Source organism: Pseudorca crassidens, chromosome 3 (assembly GCF_039906515.1).
Source record: "Pseudorca crassidens isolate mPseCra1 chromosome 3, mPseCra1.hap1, whole genome shotgun sequence".
Lineage (NCBI taxonomy): Eukaryota > Metazoa > Chordata > Mammalia > Artiodactyla > Delphinidae > Pseudorca > Pseudorca crassidens.
Genome location: NC_090298.1, coordinates 14,453,406 through 14,475,084, shown reverse-complemented (window position 1 = coordinate 14,475,084; position 21,679 = coordinate 14,453,406). Strand labels below are relative to the sequence as shown.

Below are 21,679 nucleotides of genomic sequence, written 5' to 3'. Positions count from 1 at the left end.
GTCTAAGACTGGGGTTGGCAAACTACCACCCATGGGCCAAATCTGGCCGGCCACCTGTTTTTATGGAATATTTAAAAATATAATTTTCTTTTTCTGGACTTCCCTGGTGGCACAGTGGTTAAGAATCTGCCTGCGAATGCAGGGTACATGGGTTCGAGCCCTGGTCTGGGAAGATCCCACATGCTGCAGAGCAACTCAGTCCACATGCCACAACTACTGAAGCCCGCGCGCCTAGAGCGCGTGCTCCACAACAAGAGAAGTCGCTGCAATAAGAAGCCCGTGCCCTGCAACGAAAAGTAGCCCCCTCTGGCTGCAACTAGAGAAAGCCCGCTCGTAGCAACGAAGACCCAATGCAGCCAAAAATAAATAAATAAATTTAAAATATATATATAAATATTTTAAAATAGTTCCAAAAAACCCAGAAGACTATTTTATGACATACGAAAAATACATGAAATTCAAAATTCAGCACCCATAAAGAATGTTTTATTAGAAGAGGGCCACACTCATTTATGTACTGTCTATGCATCCTTTTATGCTAAAACAGAAAAGTTGAATAGTTGTGATGAAACCATAGGCCTACAAAGCCTAGTATATTCACTATCTGTCCTTTTATAGGAAAAGTTTGCCAATCCTTGGTCTAATACGTAGAAAACACTCAGTTACAGTTAGGGTCCTGTGTAATCCTCATGACTACAATTAAGTGGTATTAAGAGCTTTTCTCAGAAGGATGGGGTCAAATAAATTGTCCAAAGTCACAAAACTACTAAGAGGAAAAGCCAGTTTGACCCCAAAGCCTATTCTCTTTCTAATATGTCACGCTACCTAATATTTTTCATTTTTTAAAAATACATTAAGAATGATCATATTTATGGGCTTCCCTGGTGGCGCAGTGGTTAAGAATCCACCTGCCGATGCAGGGGACACGGGTTCGAGCCTTGGTCCAGGAAGATCCCACATGCCATGGAGCAACAAAGCCTGCGAGCCACAACTACTGAGCCTGTGCTCTAGAGCCCAAGAGCCACAACTACTGAAGCCCACGCGCCTAGAGCCCATGCTCCACAACAAAAGGCACTGCAATGAGAAGCCCGCACACCGCAATGAAGAGTAGCCCCTGCTCACCACAACTAGAGAAAGCCCGCGTGCAGCAACGAGACCCAATGCAGCCAAAAATAAATAAATAATTAAAAAAAAGAATGATGATGTTTGTAATAGTTTAACAGAATTTCACTAAATATTAAAGATTGATTTTATTTGACTTAGATTAATTTTTCTTTTTTCAAAGAATCCACAAATCAGCTGATCCAAACTTTTTTAAATGCTGCAATAACCAGATTGTGCTACACATTTCAGTCCCTTGTTAATTTAAGAAAACTTTGCATATCTAGATATCCAAAAACTAAGAGGTAGTAAAATGTTTTTAAATTGTTTTTTAAAAATCATAATGCTTTACTTAACATTTTTATGAACACAGAAGTCATAGAAGTTGTAATTTAATAAACATATGTTTTATATTCTATATTTATTACCCCCTATAAGTTAACCTCAACTAATCCAATCACCCTCATACTTTCCCCTTTAAAAATCAAGTTGCCACTGCAATATAGGAATGTGGACAGTAGTATCAACTGACTTGAAGGTGACCTTAGTTTTTGTCTTAAATTTTTTTTTTTTGCGGTACGGGGCTTCTCACTGTTGTGGCCTCTCCATTGTGGAGCACAGGCTCCGGACGTGCAGGCTCAGCGGCCATGGCTCACTGGCCCAGCCGCTCCGCAGCATGTGGGATCTTCCCGGACCGGGGCACGAACCCGTGTCCCCTGCATCGGCAGGCGGACTCTCAACCACTGCGCCACCAGGGAAGACCCTGTCTTAAATTTTGTAATTATCAAAGATCACCATCCCAGTGTCATCCAAGCTGAAAAAGAACATCATCGTGGGTACTGTCACTTTTACAGTGTGTAGAGTAACTTCAATAATTTCGTAAGTGAATTAGTTTTTAAGAGCTCTGTCACAGTATCCAGAAGAAATTCTAATTTCCAGTATTTTCAAAGCTAAACTTTTTTCATGGGCAGACTCAGTTTAAATTCTTTGGAAGAATGATTAATTTGGTAATAAAAATTCTTGATAGTATTATCAGCAGAGTTTAGACACATTAACATAAAACCCTAGATATGCCATGGAGAAATTTAACTCAAAGGTCTCTTGGCCAAAGGGCTTGCATTTACCAAGGACCTACTGGCTATAGATCTGCTCCTTTCTGGTATTTCTCCAATCAGTTACAGATACTGCTGCTGGATCTATTCGAGGTCCAGTTCTATTCCTCATGCCCATAAAAACTGAAACACTCTTGGAGTCCCTACTGTTCACCAACTGAAAAATGAACAGCAAACTCTAGAATTCAACTCTTTACCCAGTGATACCTTAAAACCTCCTAGTCTTCTTTCCCCTATCTTTTGCCTCAAGAAAACTAGACTTCCTGTCTTCCTAAATATGTCCCTTATTTTCTCTTCTAGGTGCGCCCGCCCACTTTTCCACTTGCAGATGAAGTCCTTATTGTCCCCTCTCTCTCAGGACCCACCCATCTGAACTGTCAACTCCTTAATGAAAACTTTTCTCATCTCCCTAGCTGATGCCATTTTTCTGTTCTAAATACCCAGTGCCCCTTTCTTTGTATTTCATCTTACTTGACCCCATCTTTATTCTATTAGTTGTGTATTTGTTACCATCCTTAACAAAGCAGAGAAAATCCCCTTGAAGACAGATGTTTTAATTTAGAACCAGTAGGGTATTATATATGAGATATTGTGATTTATAATAAAATACAGGTATTTGGTCTTTGTCCCATTCTGGGCATGGAGCTCCTAAAACCCTTGGAAGGTCTTAAGTGATGAGAGTGATAAAGGTGCCTTTTGTTATGTTGATGAGGTGACTTTTGCAAAGCCCTTAGGTAGCCTAGCGGAGAGGGTGTCACAACCAAAACTCCAGAGGGAGAGAATCTCTTGTTTGGGAACTTCCTGACCTCACCTTATGTGTCTGTTCATTCGGCCGTTCATTTACATCTTTTAATATCCTTGTAATAAACTGGTAATCTAGTAAGTAAATGAGTTTCCAGATTTCTGTGAGCTGCTCTAGTAAATTACTCAAACCTGAGTAGGGGGTCATGGAAACCTCTGATTTATAGCCAGTGAGAAGCACAGGTAAAAACCTGGACTTGGCATTGCCTTCTGAAGTGGGGCCAGTCTTGTGGAACTGAGCATTTAACCTGTGGGATCTGACTTTATCTCCAGGTAGAAGGTGTTGGAACTGAGTTGAATTTGAGGACACCCAGCTGGTGTTGGAGAATTGCTTGGTAGTCTGAAAAAAACACCCATGTTCCTGGAGATAGGAAGCATGGGTGAGAGGTGATAGGAGATACTGAAAACCAGGCAAAGGAATTTAAACTTCTTCAATGGGCAACAGGTAACCATTCTTGAACACAAGGAGTGACACAAGAGGAAACATGGCTGAGAGGAATTAGTGTGATTATCTCTACGTGCTGTATGGTAGACTAAGAGGAAAGAGAAGGCTCTCCAGGAGACTACAGTAGAATTGCAGCCCATGGGAAATTTAACAAGGTGGAGAAAACAATGTCCCTTTGAAGAGGAAAAGGAAAGAACCCGTGGAGAGTTCAAAGATGCTGAAATGGGTCATGGAAATGGATGGGAGGAGGTAGGGAGGAAATAATGACCTGAAGAAGGAACAGATGCTTGAAGAACCATATGTGAACGATAATTGGAAAGAGAAAACAGAAGTTCTTTACTTAATATAACCATTCTCTGCTTTGATTTTAGAGAAGCTTGAAGATATACATTATTTTGCTTATCCCTGTTGAACAAATTACATTTCTTAAGATGGATATCTGTCCAGAGGACTCAGCTATTTTAAAAGATTTTGTAATCTAAAAATCAAGTTTTCTGGAATGAAATCAGCACCAGACTTAACTTGCACTACAAAAGGTTTGTTTAATAAATACTGAACAATTTATGTGCCAGCACTGTTCTAGCTTTGGGGTACACAGCAAGGAAAGGAGTCCCTGTTCCCATGGAGCTTGTAGTCTGGAGATGGATGACTAACCTATAATGGGACTGACTATCCTGGTTTGCAAATGATGGAGAGGTTTCCTGGGATACAAGACTTTCAGTGCTAAACCTGGAAAATCAGGGACAAACAACAAATGCTAGTGGTGGCCCATTTCCCAAATGGTCCCCAAAGACACCCCATTCATGCCCTTACAAAGTCCCTCCCACATTAAACAGAGCTGACTTTCCTAAGTAACAGCATATCGTAGAAATGACCCTGTGTGACTTCCAAGGCTAGGTCCTAAAAGATATTGTGACTTCTACTTTGCTTACTTTTGAGGGAAGCCAGTAACCATGTTATGAGGACACTCAAGCAGCCCTAGGTAGAGGTCCACTCAGTGAGGACCCCAAAGCTCTTGCTATCAGTGTGTAAGTGAGCCTCTTCCAAGGGGATCCTCCAGCCAGAGTCAAACCTTCCAGCTGCCGTCACATGATCAGCCCTGTCCCCCGGCAACTTCATGAGTCCATGAGCCACGTAAATTTCCGACTTACAGAAATGGAAAGAAGCAAAGTCTGTTGTTTTCCTGCTAAATGTTGGAGTAATGTGATATGGAGTACTAGATGGCTAGTACAGCGCTACTGAGAAAAGGTCTGCTTAGGAAAGACTGATGAGTTGGGGGTAGGCACTACTGTGAAAAGAGGGTGTGGATAGGGCCCTCCTGTAAACGCATTTGGGCAGAAACCTTCAAAGTAAGGGAGCAAGACAGCAAGACTCGATCCAAGCATAATAGTAAAGAACTTCTGAGATTTAGTATGCACTGAGATGACAGATGTTTGCTTAGCCTTGTTAGAGCAACATCAAGCGTCAGTGTGACTGAAGTGGGGTGAGCAGAGTGGGGAAGGGGGTGTGACAGGCGGTCAGGAGGGGTAGGGCCTCCTAGAATAGAAAGGCAATCCTCTTGGTCAGTTTGTGCTGCTATAACAAAATATCACAGACTGGGTGGCTAATGGGATATAAACAACCATTTTTTTTTTTTCTCACAGTTCTGGAAGCTGGAAGTCCAAGATCAGGGTGCCAGCATGGTGCGGTGAGGGGCCTCTTCCTAGTCTCAGACTTCTTATTCTATCCCTTTTTGGGTCTCTGAGGTCTATATGCTCAGAATCGAATCACCTCTCAGAAGTGCCACCTCCTAATACCGTCACTTTGGGAATCCGTTTGTCAATATATGAATTTTTTTTTTCTTGTTGAGGGGGGTGGCACAAACATTCAGACCAGGGCAGGAATGTGTTTGTACTTTATTCCCAGTCAGGGGAAGCCACTGAAGGTTTTCAGCAAGAAGAACAATGCGACTTAACCTACATTTAAAAAAAACATCGATATCTTCTTTGGAGCTATGGGCCGCTTGGATTTTAAACATGCAATGTCCAATTCTGAAAAAGGACGGACTGGTTCAGCTAGGCTGCGCAGACGAGTGTAAGAACTCCCTACGCCTTTAACATTCATGCTTCCTATAGAACCGGGCTGCTACGCATGACATGACATAGTTAACTAAGTACAGGACACGAGGCTCGTCTGAACTGAGGTGTGCTGTTAACTGTAAAATGCGCACTGGAATCCCAAGATTTAGTACCAACAAATGAATGTAAAATGTCTCACTAAATCTTCTGGCTTGATTACATGTTGAAACGATAATATTTTGGATATACTGGCTTAAATAAAATATGGCCATCTTACCTCTCTCTTTCCGCTTTAATGAAAACGCGGCTACTATTAGATTTAAGAGGACATACTTGTCTGGGATTCTATTTCTACTGGGCAGCGGCTGGGCTGGACTCTGCGCTCCGAAGTGCAAACTATCCATCCAGGAGTTTCCCCTGCGCCCTTTCCGCCCCAGTAAGGCCGAGGTTCTGGCCGGGAGTCTCCGGTTTTCCTGTGAGTTCCCTCAGCCTCTAACCCGAGTCTCCGGTCGACCCCCGGGCTGGCCAGCATCTCTGGCTTTCGTGACACCCACTCCCGGGCTGCAGGGGTGCAGGGCGCAGACCTCAGAGAATCCAGACGGTCGGGCGGTCGCACGCATCAGTCCTCCCGGCTCCCCAGTCCTCCGTCCCGCGCGGTGGTCGCCTTCCCAGCACCACGCCTCACAGCACAGCCAAAAAGGACAGTAACCTGCGTGGGCGAGGCCTGTCGATCACACCCAACTCAGGGCAACACCCACCTCGGTCGACTCAATGAACACCTATTACTTCTGGTCAACCCAGCTCACGCGGATCCACCGATCCCACACCTCGCGGAGACCTAAACAACAATTACCTCAGGCCCATCCAATCACCACTCGTCTCAGGCTCATCCAATCATCACCTGCCTCAGGCCCATCCAATCACAACCCTCCTTACGCCAACCCAATCAACACCCACCTCAGGCCGACTGGGCGGGGCCGGATCCCTCCCGGGCTTCCCCCACCTTCCCGGGGCCTCTGGCCTCTCCGCGGCGGGGGCGTGGCTACAGGTCGAGGCGGGACTTCCTGTCAGGCCGGAAATAATTCTATCCAGTCCGGAAGTCAGCTCGCAATCCGGCTCTTCGTGGGTCTTGAGGCTTACGGTCCGAGTGTCTGGTGGGGTCAGGGCGCTCAGTGATCGCTAGACTGCTGCCTTGGTTCCCCTCTTATTTTCCGGCTGGCGATGGCGACCTACACCTGCAACACCTGCCGGGCGCTGTTGGACGACGCGGAGGCGCAGCGGGCCCACTACAAGACGGACTGGCACCGCTACAACCTGAGGCGCAAAGTGGCCGGCATGGCCCCGGTCGCCGCCGAGGGCTTCCAGGAGCGGGTGCGGGCGCAGCGGGCCCTGGCGGAGCCGGAGAGCAAGGGCGCGGCCACCTACTGCACCGTCTGCAGTAAGAAGTTTGCCTCCTTCAAGGCCTACGAAAACCATCTGAGGTCCCGGCGGCACGTGGAGCTGGAGAAGGAGGCGGTGAGTCGGAAAGTGGCGATCCTGAATGAAAAGAACTTGAAGGAAGGGCTGGGCGTGGACAGGGATGCGGTGAACGCGGCCATCCAGCAGGTTATCAAGGCCCAGCCGTCCACGTCTCCCAAGAAGGCGGCCCCAGCGCCCGAGGCGGAGTCCCGGAGTCCAGTGACCGTGGCCGCTGGAGGACGTGGGACTCAGCAGCGAGACCCGGTCGAGAAGCCTCCCCGGTTGCAGTGGTTTGAACAGCAGGCGAAGAAGTTGGCCAAACAGCAGGGGGAGGAGGAGAGTGAGGACGACCTGGATGCAGATGGTGGGGGCCTGTCTGGGGGGCGGGGAGGGGCGGGGGACGGGGCTGGTCCTCAAGCTTCCAGTTTATCTTTGAGGTTGGAGGGGGGAGGTGTCCGTTTTCAGGTGAAGGTGATGCGTGAGGGTGTTTCCTTGGTTTCTGAAGTGGCTGGTGTGGCCAGCACCCCCACAGGGCATTTTGTGTGTTTAGCTCACTGTTGTCGATTCAGGGACTGAAACCTTAACGGGGGGTGGGGGGAATAGTTACTTAGTAAATATTTGTAGAATGAAAGGATACATTCTCTGTTGAAGGAGGAGATTGTTAACATATGCAGAAGGAGAACATAGTACCCTCACATCATGTGCTGCAGAATGTTTAATTCCATTGGGTTTCTGGTCATGATGGCTTTGCTCTGAGTTTGAGGTGCTCAGAATCGGCTAGCTAACTTGCAGTGTGGGGCTGGAGCCAGCAACCTAGGCTTCTTGACTTAATGAGCTATTTTTCCCTCATCCCCCTGACGCTGATTGTATGTGTTCATATATGCATAGGAAAGGAGCACGTGCTTCCTTCAAGGGGTTTACTGTGCGCTGAAAAAGAAGGATGAAAGCATTCCTTAGCCATGCCGACCGGTGTGTGGTGGATGATTGGCTGACTTTGAGATCTTCAGCTAACTGTTTTTCAAATCTCTGGCTTGCAGAGTGGGAGGATATTGATTCTGATGAGGAACTGGAATGTGAGGATGCTGCAGCCCCGGAGGAGGAGGCAGCGGAGGAAGAGGCTGGAGGAAGCACCCCGCGTGGCGCCATCCCCGTAACTGACTGCTTGTTTTGTCCCCATCATTCAAGCTCCCTCACGAAGAACGTGGCTCATATGACTAAAGTGCACAGCTTCTTTATTCCTGATGTAGAGTATCTTTCCGATCTTAAGGGACTGATTAAATATTTGGGTAAGTTCAGTCGTTTTTTCCTTTTGAATGACAAAATACCACATTATTGGGGGGCATTAGTTTGGGGCTTCTCCTCAATCTTGGATTGAGTGACCGGCTGATTTTGTGAAAATCAGCAACTTGATGGCTGTTTTTTGAATTGTGGACATCGACAATGAGCCCTAATCTGGCTGCAAAAAGCTGCTTTCATATTTTTTTTCTCAACTTACTTTTCCAGGAGAGAAAGTTGGTGTGGGGAAGATTTGCTTGTGGTGCAATGAGAGGGGGAAGTCCTTCTACTCCACGGAAGCTGTACAGGCTCACATGAATGACAGGAGTCACTGCAAGCTCTTCACAGATGGGGATGCTCTTTTGGAATTTGCAGACTTCTATGATTTTAGGTAAGTCTGGTTTGTAATGTCGAGCGAAGCCAGCTGATCACATTTGCATTGGATTTGCACGTGCCCCTGCCTGATAACTGTCTGTGTCTGGCTCTGTCCGGTATCATATTCTTCATACCTCTTAGCACACTTTTTTAGGAGGTAGTTATTTCCTCTCATTCTGTAGATGAGAAACTGAGTATTACAGAGTTAAACACACATATCTGACCCGGAGAAGATCTCAGGCCCAAACTGTCAGTTTGTGTGGTTTGAAAACTTGTTTTTGCTTGTTGTGATTTCCATGGTCAGAAGTTCAGTTTTGCCAGTTACCTCAGGAACAGAAGCAGGGAGGTTAGGCTTCACATCTTGGTTTCCCTGAGAGCCCTTGAATCACAGGCTGTCTCCTAAGGGACTTGAGCTGGTGGCTGCACCAGACCTGTCCCAATCACTTGTTGGTGAAATTATTCCACCTTTACCTAGAAGCTTGAATATTTCATACATCATGCAACGAATCCATGCTAGGAATTCTGGAATAGCTGGTTCTTAGTGTCAGTGTGCCTATGACCTAGCACAGGTGTGCTCTGCAAGCAGGTGTGTATAATGACCGTGCCAGGTGTGCAGAGTCCACCTAATACAGGTGTTCAGAAAAGTGCTGGTCTTTTAAGTTGTCCTTTTGCATTTTCCTCCTGATTTCTCATTTCTTACTTGTCCTGACAGAGAGTTTTTCATTATAGCCACTTTGGTGGCTCTGTAGGGGTATCCACTGTGGTTTTAATTTGCATTTCCCTGATGAGGACTGATGCAGTTGAGAACCTTTTTATATATCAACTGGCCGTTTGGATATCTCTTGTGAAGTATCTGATCTAGTCTTTTGTCTGTTCCTATTGGCTTATCTGCCTTAGTGTACATTTCTGCAGTTAATTTCCATGTGTATTTGTGAACAGCAGTAGAAGCACAGAGATTCTTCTGGAACTACAGTGTCTAATTTGCTAATTCCTAGGTGTACTCATGTCGCTCTTTTGGTTAATTAAGTAAAGTAAAAATTTTTAAATTCAGTTCTTCAGTTGCACTCCCCACATTTCAAGCCCTATGCTTAAAAACAGATGTGCTTTAAAAGTAGCTACCATAGTGGGCACACAGACTGAAAATTTGCATCATCAGAGACTTCTGTTGTTCAGCACTGTTCTAGGACTTGTTTTTGTAATGATTAAATTGAGGAGAGCTGCATCTCCAGCTGTACAGTCTCCTCCTCTTCCTCTGTGTGCCAACCCTCCTGGAGAGAAACAAATACAGAGGTGAAGGAATTCTGTTGTAGGTTATTTGCTCACTCTTTCTTAGAACAATTTTAGATTCTCAGCAAAACTGAGCAAAAGGTACAGAGATTTCAAATACACTCCTTACCCAACACGTGCATAGCCTCCCTCATTATCAGCATCCCCCAGTGGTACATTTGTTACAATTGATGAACCAAGTTGACCCATCAATTATCACTCAAAGTCCATAGTTTAGAGTTCACTCTTGGTGTTGTCCATTGTATGAGTTTGGAGAAATGTGCATACAATGACATGTATCCACCATTAGAATATCATACAGAGTGGTTTCACTGACCTACAGATCCTCTGTGTTCTGCCTGTTCATCATTCTCCTCCACCCGAACCCTGGAAAACAGTGATATTTAATGTCTCCATATTTTTGCCTTTTCCAGAACGTTGTATGATTAGAATCATACAATATGTAGCCTTTTCAGACTGCTGCTTTCACTTAGTAGTATGCTTTTAAGGTTCCTGCATGTCTTTTCATGGCCTGCTAGCTCATTTCTTTTTTGTATAATCCAAAAATACTCCCTTGTGTGGATGTGCCACAGTTTATTTATCTGTTCACCTATTGAAGCACATGTCGGTTTCTTCAAGTTTTAAGAATTTGGATAAATCTTCTGTAATTCATGTGCAGGTTTTTGTATGGACAGAAGTTTTTGACTCCTTAGGGTAAATACCAAGCAGCAGGATTGCTGGGTCTTACGGTAAGAGTGTGTTTGATTTTGCAAGACACCGCCAGCTCTTCCAAAGGGGCTGTACCCTCTTGCATTCCCACTAGCAATTAATGAGAGTTCCTGTTGCCCCAGATCCTCACCAGCATTTGGTATTGTCATTGTTCTGGATTTTGACCATTCTGATAGGTGCATACTGGTATCTCTGTGTTTTAATTTGCATTTTTCTGATGACATATGCTGTGGAGCATCTTTTTTGCATGCTTATTTGCCATGTGTGTATCTTCTTAGTGAGGAGTCTGTTAAGGTCTTTGGCCCATGTTTTAATCAGATTGTTTATTGCTGAGTTTTAAGAGTTCTTTTTGCATTTGGATAGCAGTCCTTTATCAGCTGTGTCTTCTGCAAATACTTTTTTCCAAGTCTGAATCTTGTATTTTAATTCTCTCGACATTGTTTTTTCACAGAGCAGAAGTTTTTAATTTTAATGAAGTTTAGCTTATCAGTTATTTCTTTCATGGACTGTGCCTTTTGTGTCGTTCCTAAAAAGTCATCACCAAACCCTAAGTTATCTAGGTTTTCTCCTATATTATCTGTAGGATTTTTTATAGTTTTGTATTTTACATTTAGGTCTGGGATCCATTTTGAATTCATAGGCCATTTGCATACTTTACTACAGAGAAAATGCTAACAAATTGTTTTCTCTCCAAAAGCTTTCAGTGTAGTCACTGCAACTGTTAACCCCTCACCCCAACCCCTTTAGTTATCTAGTAGGTTTGCAGTATTTTAGTTAAATTTGAGGTATTGGTCTATGTATTAATGCCATTCCATGGTTCCAGGAGTAGCTACCCAGATCACAAGGAAGGGGAGGACCCTGATGAGACTGAGGACTTGCCCTCAGAAAGGGCCTTGGAATATGAAGACGACACCATGGAGCTGATTCTCCCTTCTGGTAAGTGCAGTTGTCCAGAATACATAGCTGCATGCTGCTGAGATTATCAGAGCAGTGTGTTCCCATCACTTCCCTTCCACACCGAGGGGAGAGACCCTACAGCTTCAAGTGTGTGCTTGTGTTCCCCTGGACAAGGTGAACTCTGAAGGTTGCCTCGTAGCTCTGTCTTGGCTGTTTTGTTTAAATTGCATCAATGTTTTCCTCATTTTTGTTGTGATTCGTAATGCTTTAATCAGTCATTGCCTTTTTTTCAATACATAGACCTTTTGTATTCTGTTTATTATCTGGTTTTTTGGCCCCCATCCAGGTTTTTCTTGTTAAACTTGACTTTGCTCTTATTCCTTGAACTGATTCCTGTTTCCATGGTGGCTCAGACTTGCATATGTTAGTCTGGCATGGGTGGACCTGATTGACAGTGCCCAGGTTTCCTGTCCGTATTCAGGGTGTAGGGGGAGGCTTGGAGTTTGAATTCTGCCTTCTCCTTTGGGGAACAGGATTCATAATGGTAGGATTTTGTCCCAGATATGAATAGAAGAAGGAAAGCCATGAATATGAGAAGTATGCAGTATTGCTTACAGTGTTATGCTTAGCTAATAGGAATGGGGGCAGCTACAGAAGACGCATCTAAAAAGGACAGGGAATGGGATGATAAGATAATAAGATCCTAATAATACCTCGTATTTACTGAGCAGTTAGCACATTCAGGCAGATATATTATTTTAGCTTTACATCAAGCCTTTGAGTTAGATGCTGTTATTCTTATTTGACATATGAGCCAGCTGAAGCTTAGACAGGTTGAGTAATTTACCCAGGATCATGGACCTCGTCAGTGAAGCCCTTTCCCCACTTGTCTCCGCTGCCTGGGAGATTTGCAGTGATGGTGGGAGCAGGAACAGCCACATTGCCAATGGAGACGTCTGCCATGAAGAAGCCACCCTGAGGTGCTGCTCTCCACCTGGAATAGCACGGCTTAGGTATAGAGAGCCCTGCTTAACCCAGAGTAATAACCTTCTAAGGCTAAGGGCAGCTTTAGACAATGACAGTGAAAGGAAAGTGCAGGCAGAACCTGTCTTGAGGATATAGTTCTTCTACAGTGGTAGGGAAGCTGTAATGCAGCAGAATATCATGGCCTATACAATACACAGCAGCAGAACAGGCCTAAATGTATCACAGAGGACCTAGTCCCGTCTTCCCTTGGTGAAAATACTGATGCAGAATGTCAGAAATAAGTTGAATAACTTCTTTTCTAAGACTGTTTATTTAGCCCCTAGTTTCATTAGCTCCCTCTTCCTTAACTGAGACTGAGATCGCAGGCCTTGAGAAAGTGAATGAAACGGTCCCCGCCAGCGGCGCATGGCGCGTGGTAGGACCACTAGGAACGCGGGCCTCATTTTGCAGCAACGCTGCCCACCAGTGAGCATACCCTATTTTAGAAGTAGAGAACTTTTCATCTGGACTTAAGACGCCTGTAGCTTAGAGACTCCTTAGCTATGTAGACGACACATTTGCCCAGAGCGATGGAGTTTCCTCAGGTTCGCCAAAGCCAAACCTGGGTGTCTTCTCAGGATCCGCTCTTCCTCCCCCACATCCAGATGGTGACTAATTGCAATTCCTAAATGGCTTTTGAATATTTTTTCTTTTTTTTCTCCTCATCTGTGTCACCATGAAAGCTTCCTGTCTGGCCGTCTCCAGCCTGGTTTCCACTTGACCACCAGTCTATTTTCTTTTCCCTCTGGAATTTCCAGGGGGAGCCCTTGCCTTCAGGGTCACTTTGTCACCCAGGTGTCCGGCGCTCTTCCTTTCCCGCCCGCACGCAGTCTCCCTCCCCTGGGCCTTTGCCTGGGCGCTGCCTCTGTCCCCCCCTCCTCGTCCTCGCCCTGCAGGGCTTGCGTTGGGCCCCCTGCCCAGCTGTCGTGATGCGGCTCTAGCTCCTCTGTGCCTGTGGGCTGGCTTGCCTTCTGCCCCGTTTCTGTGAGGACAAAGCTGGCGTCTTCCATCTCTGCACAGTGCCTCAGACACACAGGAGCCGCGTAAATGTCTGTTGACTGAGTGACTGGCAGGTTGGAGGTGACTTTTATTTACTTATTTGCTGTACGCGGGCCTCTCACTGCTGTGGCCTCTCCCGCTGCGGAGCACAGGCTCCGGACGCGCAGGCTCAGCGGCCATGGCTCACGGGCCCAGCCGCACCGCGGCATGTGGGATCTTCCCGGACTGGAGCACGAACCCGTGTCCCCTGCATCGGCAGAGGGACTCTCAACCACTGTGCCACCAGGGAAGCCCTCTTGGGTTTTTAAAGCATGAATTTCCTTGCTCACAGCTACGTGTCCACGTACCAAGTGATGCTGTTTTAAAGTACTGGATGATGACCTCAGGGCAGCTCTTAAGGGAGACTGGGAAGTAGTGAGTAAGCGTCTTGGTCTTGGAGTACTGGGCGATATTGTACTGTTAGACTCTAGAGAGGCCAGACCAGCTGCCAGGTGCTGCCTTACCTCAGCTTTCGTCTCTAGCTGTGCACTTTTTTCTGAGTGTGTGCATTTTCCTGGGGAAACGCTGTTACATCATAAAGTCACCTGTGTGGGCACACGGAGTTTTAAATTTTTTTATTTATTCATTTGTTTTTTAATTAATTAACTTATTTTTTGGCCACCCTGCGCGGCTTGCGGGATCTTAGTTCCCCGACCAGGGATTGAACCCGCACCCTGAGCAGTGAAAGCACGCAGTCCTAACCACTGGACCGTGAGGGAATTCCTCCGCACAGATTTTTTTGACTGTGCACTTTTTCTGGGGAAAGGCTGTAGTTTCTGAAAAGCATCTGTGACCTGGACGAGATTAAGAGCCAAGAATGGAAAAATCTAAACGTACAGCATTGGCTGCCTTCCTGGGTCTTCTTCACAGATGCCCGGCTGCTGAGACCTGATGATAGAATTTGTTTAAATAACAACAGAACATAGCACTCTTAGTGAACCAGAAGGTCCCAATATTTGGAAATTTATTCCAGCTATACAGTCACATACACTTTTACCATCTCATTTTAAAAACCAGTCATGCTCTAGTCAGTCTTGCTTATAATGAGACATGACAGTTTTGTGTCCATTGGTTTACCTCCGTGTCTCAGTGCTGACTTGGGGATTTTGTAATGAACCAAGAAAATAGGAAATCTCTGAATAAACACTGTATACATGTGTAGTGATATTACAACAGTATATTCAGTCACCTGGTTATGTCTTTGAACAAATTTACCATTCAGAAACTTCCTTGATTATGCTCAGTTATATGACTGGGTCAGCGTGGATGTTAGCATGAAGCTGACTTGGGAAGGATTCTAATGTGGAGAGCCTAGTGATACTTAATCAGCTACACTTAGCAGAGTCTGCTTTAAACTGGTTTTGAAAGCAGCGGGTAGTTGTGATTCCTTAAATCTAGTTGCTTCAGGTCAAGTAGATGATCCCAGAGGCAGTGGCGTAGAGTATCCGGTAGAGGGCGCTATGAGCATTTATTTTGAAGACTGGTCTGGCTCAGTTCCTTCCCTCTTTGCTCTTCAGTTCCTGTGGAGCAAGTTGGTGTGAAAACACATCCAGTTAGTTGCTGACTAGCCAGATGAATCTGTTGCTGGATCCACGAAGGGCACGTGATCAATCTTCTTAGGAAACTTACAGTTAGAGATATTTTCTTTTTCATTGTCTAATGTCACCCAGTGTTAGGCTATTTGTTAAGTAGGAGTGGAAATTTTTAAAATACATTTATTTATTTGTTTATTTCTTTCTTTTTGGCTGCACTGGGTCTTCGTTGCTGCGTGGGCTTTCTCTAGTTGCGGCGAGCGGCGGCTACTCTTCGTTGCGGCGCGCGTGCTTCTCACTGCGGTGGCTTCTCTTGTTGAGGAGCATAGGCTCTAGGTGCACGGGCTTCAGCAGTTGTGGCGCGTGGGCTGAGTAGTTGTGGCGCACAGACTTAGTTGCTCGGCGGCACGTGGGATCTTCCCTGACCACGGCTCGAACCCGTGTCCCCTACATTGGCAGGCGGATTCTTAACCACTGTGCCACCAGGGAAGCCCTCAGTCTTTTTTTTTAATTGAAGTACAGTTGATTTACAGTTTTGTGTTAGTTTCTGGTGTACAGCAAGTGATTCTGTTTTATATATATATATATATATATTCTTTTTTGTATTCTTTTCCATTATGGTTTATTACAGTATACTGAATATAGTTCCCTGTGCTATACAGTAGGACCTTGTTATTTACCTATTTTATATACAGTAGTTTGTATATGCTAGTCCCAAACTCCTAATTTCTCCCTTCCCCACCTCCTTCCTTTCCCCTTTGAGAGCCGTAAGTTTGTTCTCTATGTCCGTGAGTCTGTTTCTGTTTTGTAAAGAAGTTCGCTTGTATCATGTTTTAGGTTAGGAGTGACAGTCTTGTAAGCAGTTCTTACTGTGGAGAAAGATAGATGGACAGGTTGTGGCTTCATCATAACTCAGACATTACCCATCTGTTATTTATGGACAGGCACACCGTGTTCTATAACGAATTTTCCTTGATGAGGGCCTTCCAGTTGAGCTGTTCTCAGCACATTGTACTTGGTGCTTAATGTTAGGTTCTCACTGTCATTGCCACAGAACAGGAGTAACTTTAAACACTGAATGTTTAGAGTTCTCCTGTCAGGTGTTGGAAACCTTGGCGTTGATTAATGAAACCTTTTCAAGCATGTTTTAGAAGCCAACCTTCAATAATAACGTATTTCTAAATGCTGCTTGCGAATGTAAATAAATCGATTTATTAAGTACTAATGACCAGCAGCATTATCATTTAATGATTTTGAGGAAATCATCATTGCAAACTCAGAGCAAACTGCCTACATTATAAATAGAAAGTCACAATCAGCAGTGCTGGGCTTTCCTGCCAGAGCCTCCATTTAAGAGTGAGTCCTTCTCCGTCCGCCATATCTCACTTATTTCTTGTGGTTTAGGAGCTTTGTTAACTCTTCTGCTGCCAGAACAGTCAGGTCCTGGGAAGCATCTTTTCATCCATATTAGTATCCAAAGGCCACATCATCTTTGAATTGAAAGTTTCTCTTTGTCATCTCTTGCGTCTGATCACCAATCAGTCAACTGGAAGTAACCACTTTTCCATATCTGCGCAGAGACTCTGCAAACTGTTTCCCAGGTAGCTTGCCAGGTATAGGGACTTGAAACGAAATAACCTGACAGAGTTTTTTCTTGCAAGTTAAAAATCGAGGTCCTAAAAGCGAATATAGCCATCTACAATAGTTAACAGTATTCTGTTCATGGTCTTTCTGCACAAAATATTCTGAAAGAAATGATTTTATATGTATAAGTGTAAAGCTTCCATAGCAGCCGTACACATGGTTCTACCTGGCTGTATTTCCTTAACTCATTTTCAGTGGAAACAGCTGTTCCGTGCCTTGTGTGTATGCTATTGTTAAACTTCTATGCGTTGATGTCTGTCTGGGAATGTATTTGATTGCTTATGTTCTACTTAATATTCTTGTGAAAGTATAGCCTGGGTTTAGTAAGCTCTCAGGTGATCTCAATGCCGGTGGCCCAGGAGAACTTTTCAAGAGCCAGGGCGCTCTGATGGAGCCTGGAGTGTGTCATCACTGAAGCCCGCCCCCTTCACTTTCACCTGCTGTGAAGCTGAGATCCAGGGGTCAGCACACTTGTCCTATAAAAGAGCAGATAGTCCAAAGCGTTCATTTCTGAAAGTGTGATTGACTGGCATGGTTGTATCAGATCCTTCTCAGTAAGTAAAACCTGGAGAGAGAATTCATCTGAGTCATCTTTTAAAATTACGGTTCGGGCTTCCCTGGTGGTGCAGTGGTTGAGAGTCCGCCTGCCGATGCAGGGGACACGGGTTCGTGCCCCGGTCTGGGAAGATCCCGCATGCCGCGGAGCGGCTGGGCCCGTGAGCCCTGGCCGCTGAGCCTGCGCATCTGGAGCCTGTGCTCCGCAACAGGAGAGGCCACAACAGTGAGAGGGCTGCGTACCGGAAAAAAATAATAATAAATAAATAAATAATAAAAAATAAATAAAATAAAATTCCGGTTCACCAGGCGACTTCCGTCATTTAGAAAGCAGTAGGGCAGGGTTTCTCAGCCTCAGCACTGTGGACGTTTGGGCCAGATAATTCTTTGTTTTGGGGACTGTGCCGTGCATTGTACGATGTTTAGCCGCATCCCTGGCTTCCACCCACTAGGTGTCAGGAGCCTCCCTCTAGCTGTGACAACCAAAAATGTCTCCAGTCATTGCCACGTGTCTTCTGGGGATAAAATTGCCGGTTTGAGAACCACTGCAATTGAGAATTTAAGCAAAGGAAAAGTGGATTGGTGTCTCTTCTAGACTCAGACTGTGGCTTGCAGACCTAAACATCAGGGCCATTATCTGTGCTTAATCTTTTTTCTATTAAAAAAAAAGTTAAAGCTCCTTACCTCCTCAGATCCTATTATCTGTATTAGTTGGGGGCAGCTATGTGAATTTCTAGGGAAGCATATTGTCAGTACAGATGCTGAATTTTTCACCTGGCAGTGACTTGCCATTATCTCTGTTTTTCAGTGTCTCTACTCTTTGGTTTTCCTTCTTTCATTGTTTAACATGCAGCTTCATCTTTCTTCAGCAGATTAAAGCACTGTTTCTTCTGGCACATCCATTTTCCAGCTAGATAAAAGTGAAAATTCTGATTCAGAAAGCCTTTACTTTTATAGCTCTGCCTTGAAAAACTGTCCAACTCAGTGCTTCAATATTGTTCTTTTGAAAAACAGGTGCCAGAGTGGGTCATCGCTCCTTGATGAGATACTACAAACAGCGGTTTGGCTTGTCAAGAGCTGTGGCAGTTGCTAAGAATCAGAAGGCTGTGGGCCGGGTCCTCCAGCAGTACAGAGCCCTGGGCTGGGCTGGCAGCACAGGTACGTCCACGTGGACCACAAGGCCCGGCCCAGGAACTTGCATCGCACAAGGGGCCTCGGGTGAACTGTTTTTTTTCTCTTTGTCCTTGTGGGTCCTCTCTAGGGGAAACTTACCTTCTTGGCTCTGGGGGCTTCTGTGACCACTTGAGACATTTATGGCAATAAGCCCAAAGCTCCATGACTTAAAAGCTTTGTATTCCCTAGCACAGTAACTATTTTAAAACTCATATAGACCATTACCTTTTTCAGGAGGTATAGTTACAAAAATAATTGTTCAGCAATTAGCAAAGGTTGAAATTCTCCTGGAGGTCATACAGAGGAATTAAATATCCTTGTGGCGATAGTTTGAGCTGTGAAGTCAAACATGACTTATCTGATATACTTGTAGGTTCTTATACAATGAGTATGAGTAATTTAATTGATTGAAAGCTCTGTTTCCTCACTTATAAAGTGGAGATGATATTAATAGGACCTACTTGTAGAGTTGGGCAGGTTGACTGTCATAATGCATGTATGACATAGTACATGCACATAATAAAGGCCAGCTGTCGGTTCTTCCTTTTGTAATTTTTCCATAGAAAACTTAGTAAGACTCAGAGCTAGAGCAAGCCACTGAAATTGTTAAGCTTTGAAACATCATCAGTGTGAAATTATTTAAATCTATTCTGATGTGTCTGCTGAGTGAAGCTCATTATCCTTGGATCTTCAAGGAGAGAGTCAGTCCACTGAAAACAGTATAGAGAGAAGGGAGAGAGCTGCCTTCTGATGGCCTGGAAAGCTTTGGCACTGGAATCCATTGTAAATGGCTCTGTGTTTATATACACGTAGGTTCCTTCATTACGGCTCCCTGTGAGCTGAGTTAGTTTTTTATAATTAATTAATTAATTAATTAATTAATTTTTGGCTGCTTTGGGTCTTTGTTGCTGTGCGTGGGCTTTCTCTAGTTGCGTCGAGCGGGGGCTACTCTTCTTTGTGGTGTGTGGGCTTCTCATTGCGGTGGCTTCTCTTGTTGTGGAGCAGAGGCTCTAGAGTGCAGGCTCAGTAGTTGTGGTGCACGGGCTCAGTTGCTCCACGGCGTGTGGGATCTTCCTGGACCAGGGATCGAACCTGTGTCCCCTGTATTGGCAGGCGGATTTTTTTTTTTTTTGCGGTACACGGGCCTCTCACTGTTGTGGCCTCTCCCGTTGTGGAGCACAGGCTCTGGACACGCAGGCTCAGCGGCCATGGCTCGTGGGCCCAGCTGCTCCGCGGCATGTGGGATCTTCCTGGACCGGGGCACGAACCCGTGTCCCCTGCATCGGCAGGCAGACTTCCAACCACTGCGCCACCAGGGAAGCGCGGCAGGCGGATTCTTAACCACTGCGCCACCAGGGAAGTCCCTCTGACTTGGTTTATAGTCTGCCTTTCTCTGTCCCTTTTGGTCAATGGGGCTTTACCGTTTGGGCTTATAGACCTTTTCAGATGATGAAAACTAAAGAGGCTCATCCCAGAAGAATGTATATAGAGAGAAGTTCTGGTATGCAATAAACCCCGCAAGGCCCATTGGATAGAGACCCCAGATAATAACTCTTGTTTAAATATAAGAACCCACTTACCCGAAACTAGCTTTGATTCTCTGCCAAGTTGGGTCTTCTCTGATCACAGGTCACAGACCTTTGCCTCATTTCTTATCCCCTTTCCAACCCCAGGAGCAGCTCTCGTGCGCCAGCGGGACATGCAGTATGTCCAAAGGATGAAGTCCAAATGGATGCTGAAGATGGGGATGAAGAACAACGCCACCAAGCAGATGCACTTCAGGCCCCAAGTGCTGTTCTGAGTCGTCCAGGGATGGTGTCATCATCCGTCTCCCGCACAAGCGTCCTTCTTGCCTGGGGACCCGTGGAAGCTGGATCAGGTAGCAGACCCTTATGCTGCTACTTCTTCCTGTACTTTCTCTGTCCTGGCCTGATAATAAAAGTCAGAATCGTATTGGCTCTCCAGTGTAATTTTTGGACAGGGTTGAAATGTCGTGTTTTTACAAAGTGAGTGCTGTGTCAGCTGGACGCAGGCCCTGCCCTTCTGAGAGTTGCTTTGTTGTCTCGGCTTGAAACTGATTTAGGGCTGTCAGAATAGTGTGGGGAATTCAAGAGCGGCTTGTCTGCTCCAAACCTGGTTTAATTTTCAGAAGAAAACCTTACCATATCATGGCGCTGGGACCTATGTAAGGGGGCTTTGAAGCTTCTGGAGGAGCATAGTTGAATGTCCCTCCCTGGAATGTATTATGGCTCCCAAGGTGGTGACAGTTTGGGCACTTTCATTAAATCCAGGGAAAGTAAAAGGGCATGTCAGTGGCTTGCTGTCAAGGGTCGTCATTTGTAAATGTGATCCCAGAAAGAATGAGTGTGCTTCACCCTGAGACTCAGTTTCCAGTGCCGCCTTTAGAGTAGGAAGAAAATAAATGTAAAATGTGTAAATTTCATTTGAGAAACAAGAACGACCTCAGGATTCAGTCTCTGCAGAGATGCTCCGTTTAGGTGGTTTAGCGGGAAGGCCATGATATATTGGAAATGAAAGTAAACATGAAGTTCAGATCCATTGACCTACCTTTCTGACTTTGGAGAAGTGACTTGGTCTTTGAAATCTGTAAAATGAGGTGTTTATTGCCTCACAGGTTGTGCGGTTGATTAAATCAGCAACGGAGCCGTCCCTCGCTCAGTCCGCAGCACAAAGTAAGTGCTTCAAGTTCTCCCTCGTGGGGCAGGTGCCCCTCTGAGGAGGGAGGGGCATGTCTGGGCAGCGCAGTGGTCTTTCTGAGGAGTGGATTCGGGGATGCCTGGAGATCGTATTTGCCCTTACCATGCACTCAGCAGCCCTCGCTAGCTGGAGACACATCTTTTTCCTTAAATTTTGGGTGCAGAATGGAATGAATTATATTTCATTAGTACGCGGGTTCACTATCTAACAGTGGAGGGCTCCCTAGTTTAACTTTACTCCTTCATCCTGTCTAACCTTCTCGTCACACAAGTACCCACCTTCTTGTGTTTGACATCTTTGAATCTATATCCTGAGAAAATGATATAGTGCTTGGCATGGGGTGTGTTTTTAATCTATACTTAACTGAACGTACGGGACATTGTGCTATATTTCTTGTCAGTTTTGTTTTTCTTTCAGTATATTTTCACTCGACTTGGTAAGCCTAATTCATCTTCTGACTGCTGGGAGGTGTCCATA

General features: G+C 45.3%; 1 protein-coding gene and 1 long non-coding RNA gene across 3 annotated transcripts; one reads left to right on the top strand and one right to left on the bottom strand.

Moving 5' to 3' along the window:
- Nucleotides 1-1,606: 1,606 nt before the first annotated feature.
- LOC137221155 (uncharacterized) lies at nucleotides 1,607-6,604 on the bottom strand. Its single transcript, XR_010941905.1, has 2 exons — nucleotides 6,520-6,604; nucleotides 1,607-6,225 (listed from the first exon to the last, which is right to left on the bottom strand). It is a non-coding gene; the product is annotated as an uncharacterized lncRNA (long non-coding RNA).
- ZNF622 (zinc finger protein 622) lies at nucleotides 6,590-21,174 on the top strand. Of its 2 annotated transcripts, XR_010941904.1 has the most exons (7): nucleotides 6,590-7,338; nucleotides 8,012-8,260; nucleotides 8,478-8,640; nucleotides 11,443-11,555; nucleotides 18,326-18,469; nucleotides 20,158-20,363; nucleotides 21,120-21,174. XR_010941904.1 is itself a non-coding variant. In XM_067730415.1 (6 exons), the coding sequence occupies exons 1-6, from the start codon at nucleotides 6,738-6,740 to the stop codon at nucleotides 20,283-20,285; spliced, it is 1,398 nt and encodes a 465-aa protein (XP_067586516.1). In that variant the 5' UTR covers nucleotides 6,590-6,737; the 3' UTR covers nucleotides 20,286-20,437. The 2 variants fall into 2 exon arrangements, 1 of the variants encoding a protein (XP_067586516.1); XM_067730415.1 differs by lacking the exon at nucleotides 21,120-21,174 and having other exon boundaries at nucleotides 20,158-20,437.
- The last annotated feature ends 505 nt before the right edge of the window (nucleotides 21,175-21,679 follow it).

Bases quoted from the DNA above. Each gene is read 5' to 3' on its own strand.
- ZNF622 (XM_067730415.1), top strand. From the start codon at position 6,738: ATGGCGACCTACACCTGCAACACCTGCCGGGCGCTGTTGGACGACGCG. The intron at 8,261-8,477 runs GTAAGTTCAGTC...TTACTTTTCCAG, and splicing joins GGGACTGATTAAATATTTGG to GAGAGAAAGTTGGTGTGGGG. The intron at 18,470-20,157 runs GTACGTCCACGT...TTCCAACCCCAG, and splicing joins GGGCTGGGCTGGCAGCACAG to GAGCAGCTCTCGTGCGCCAG.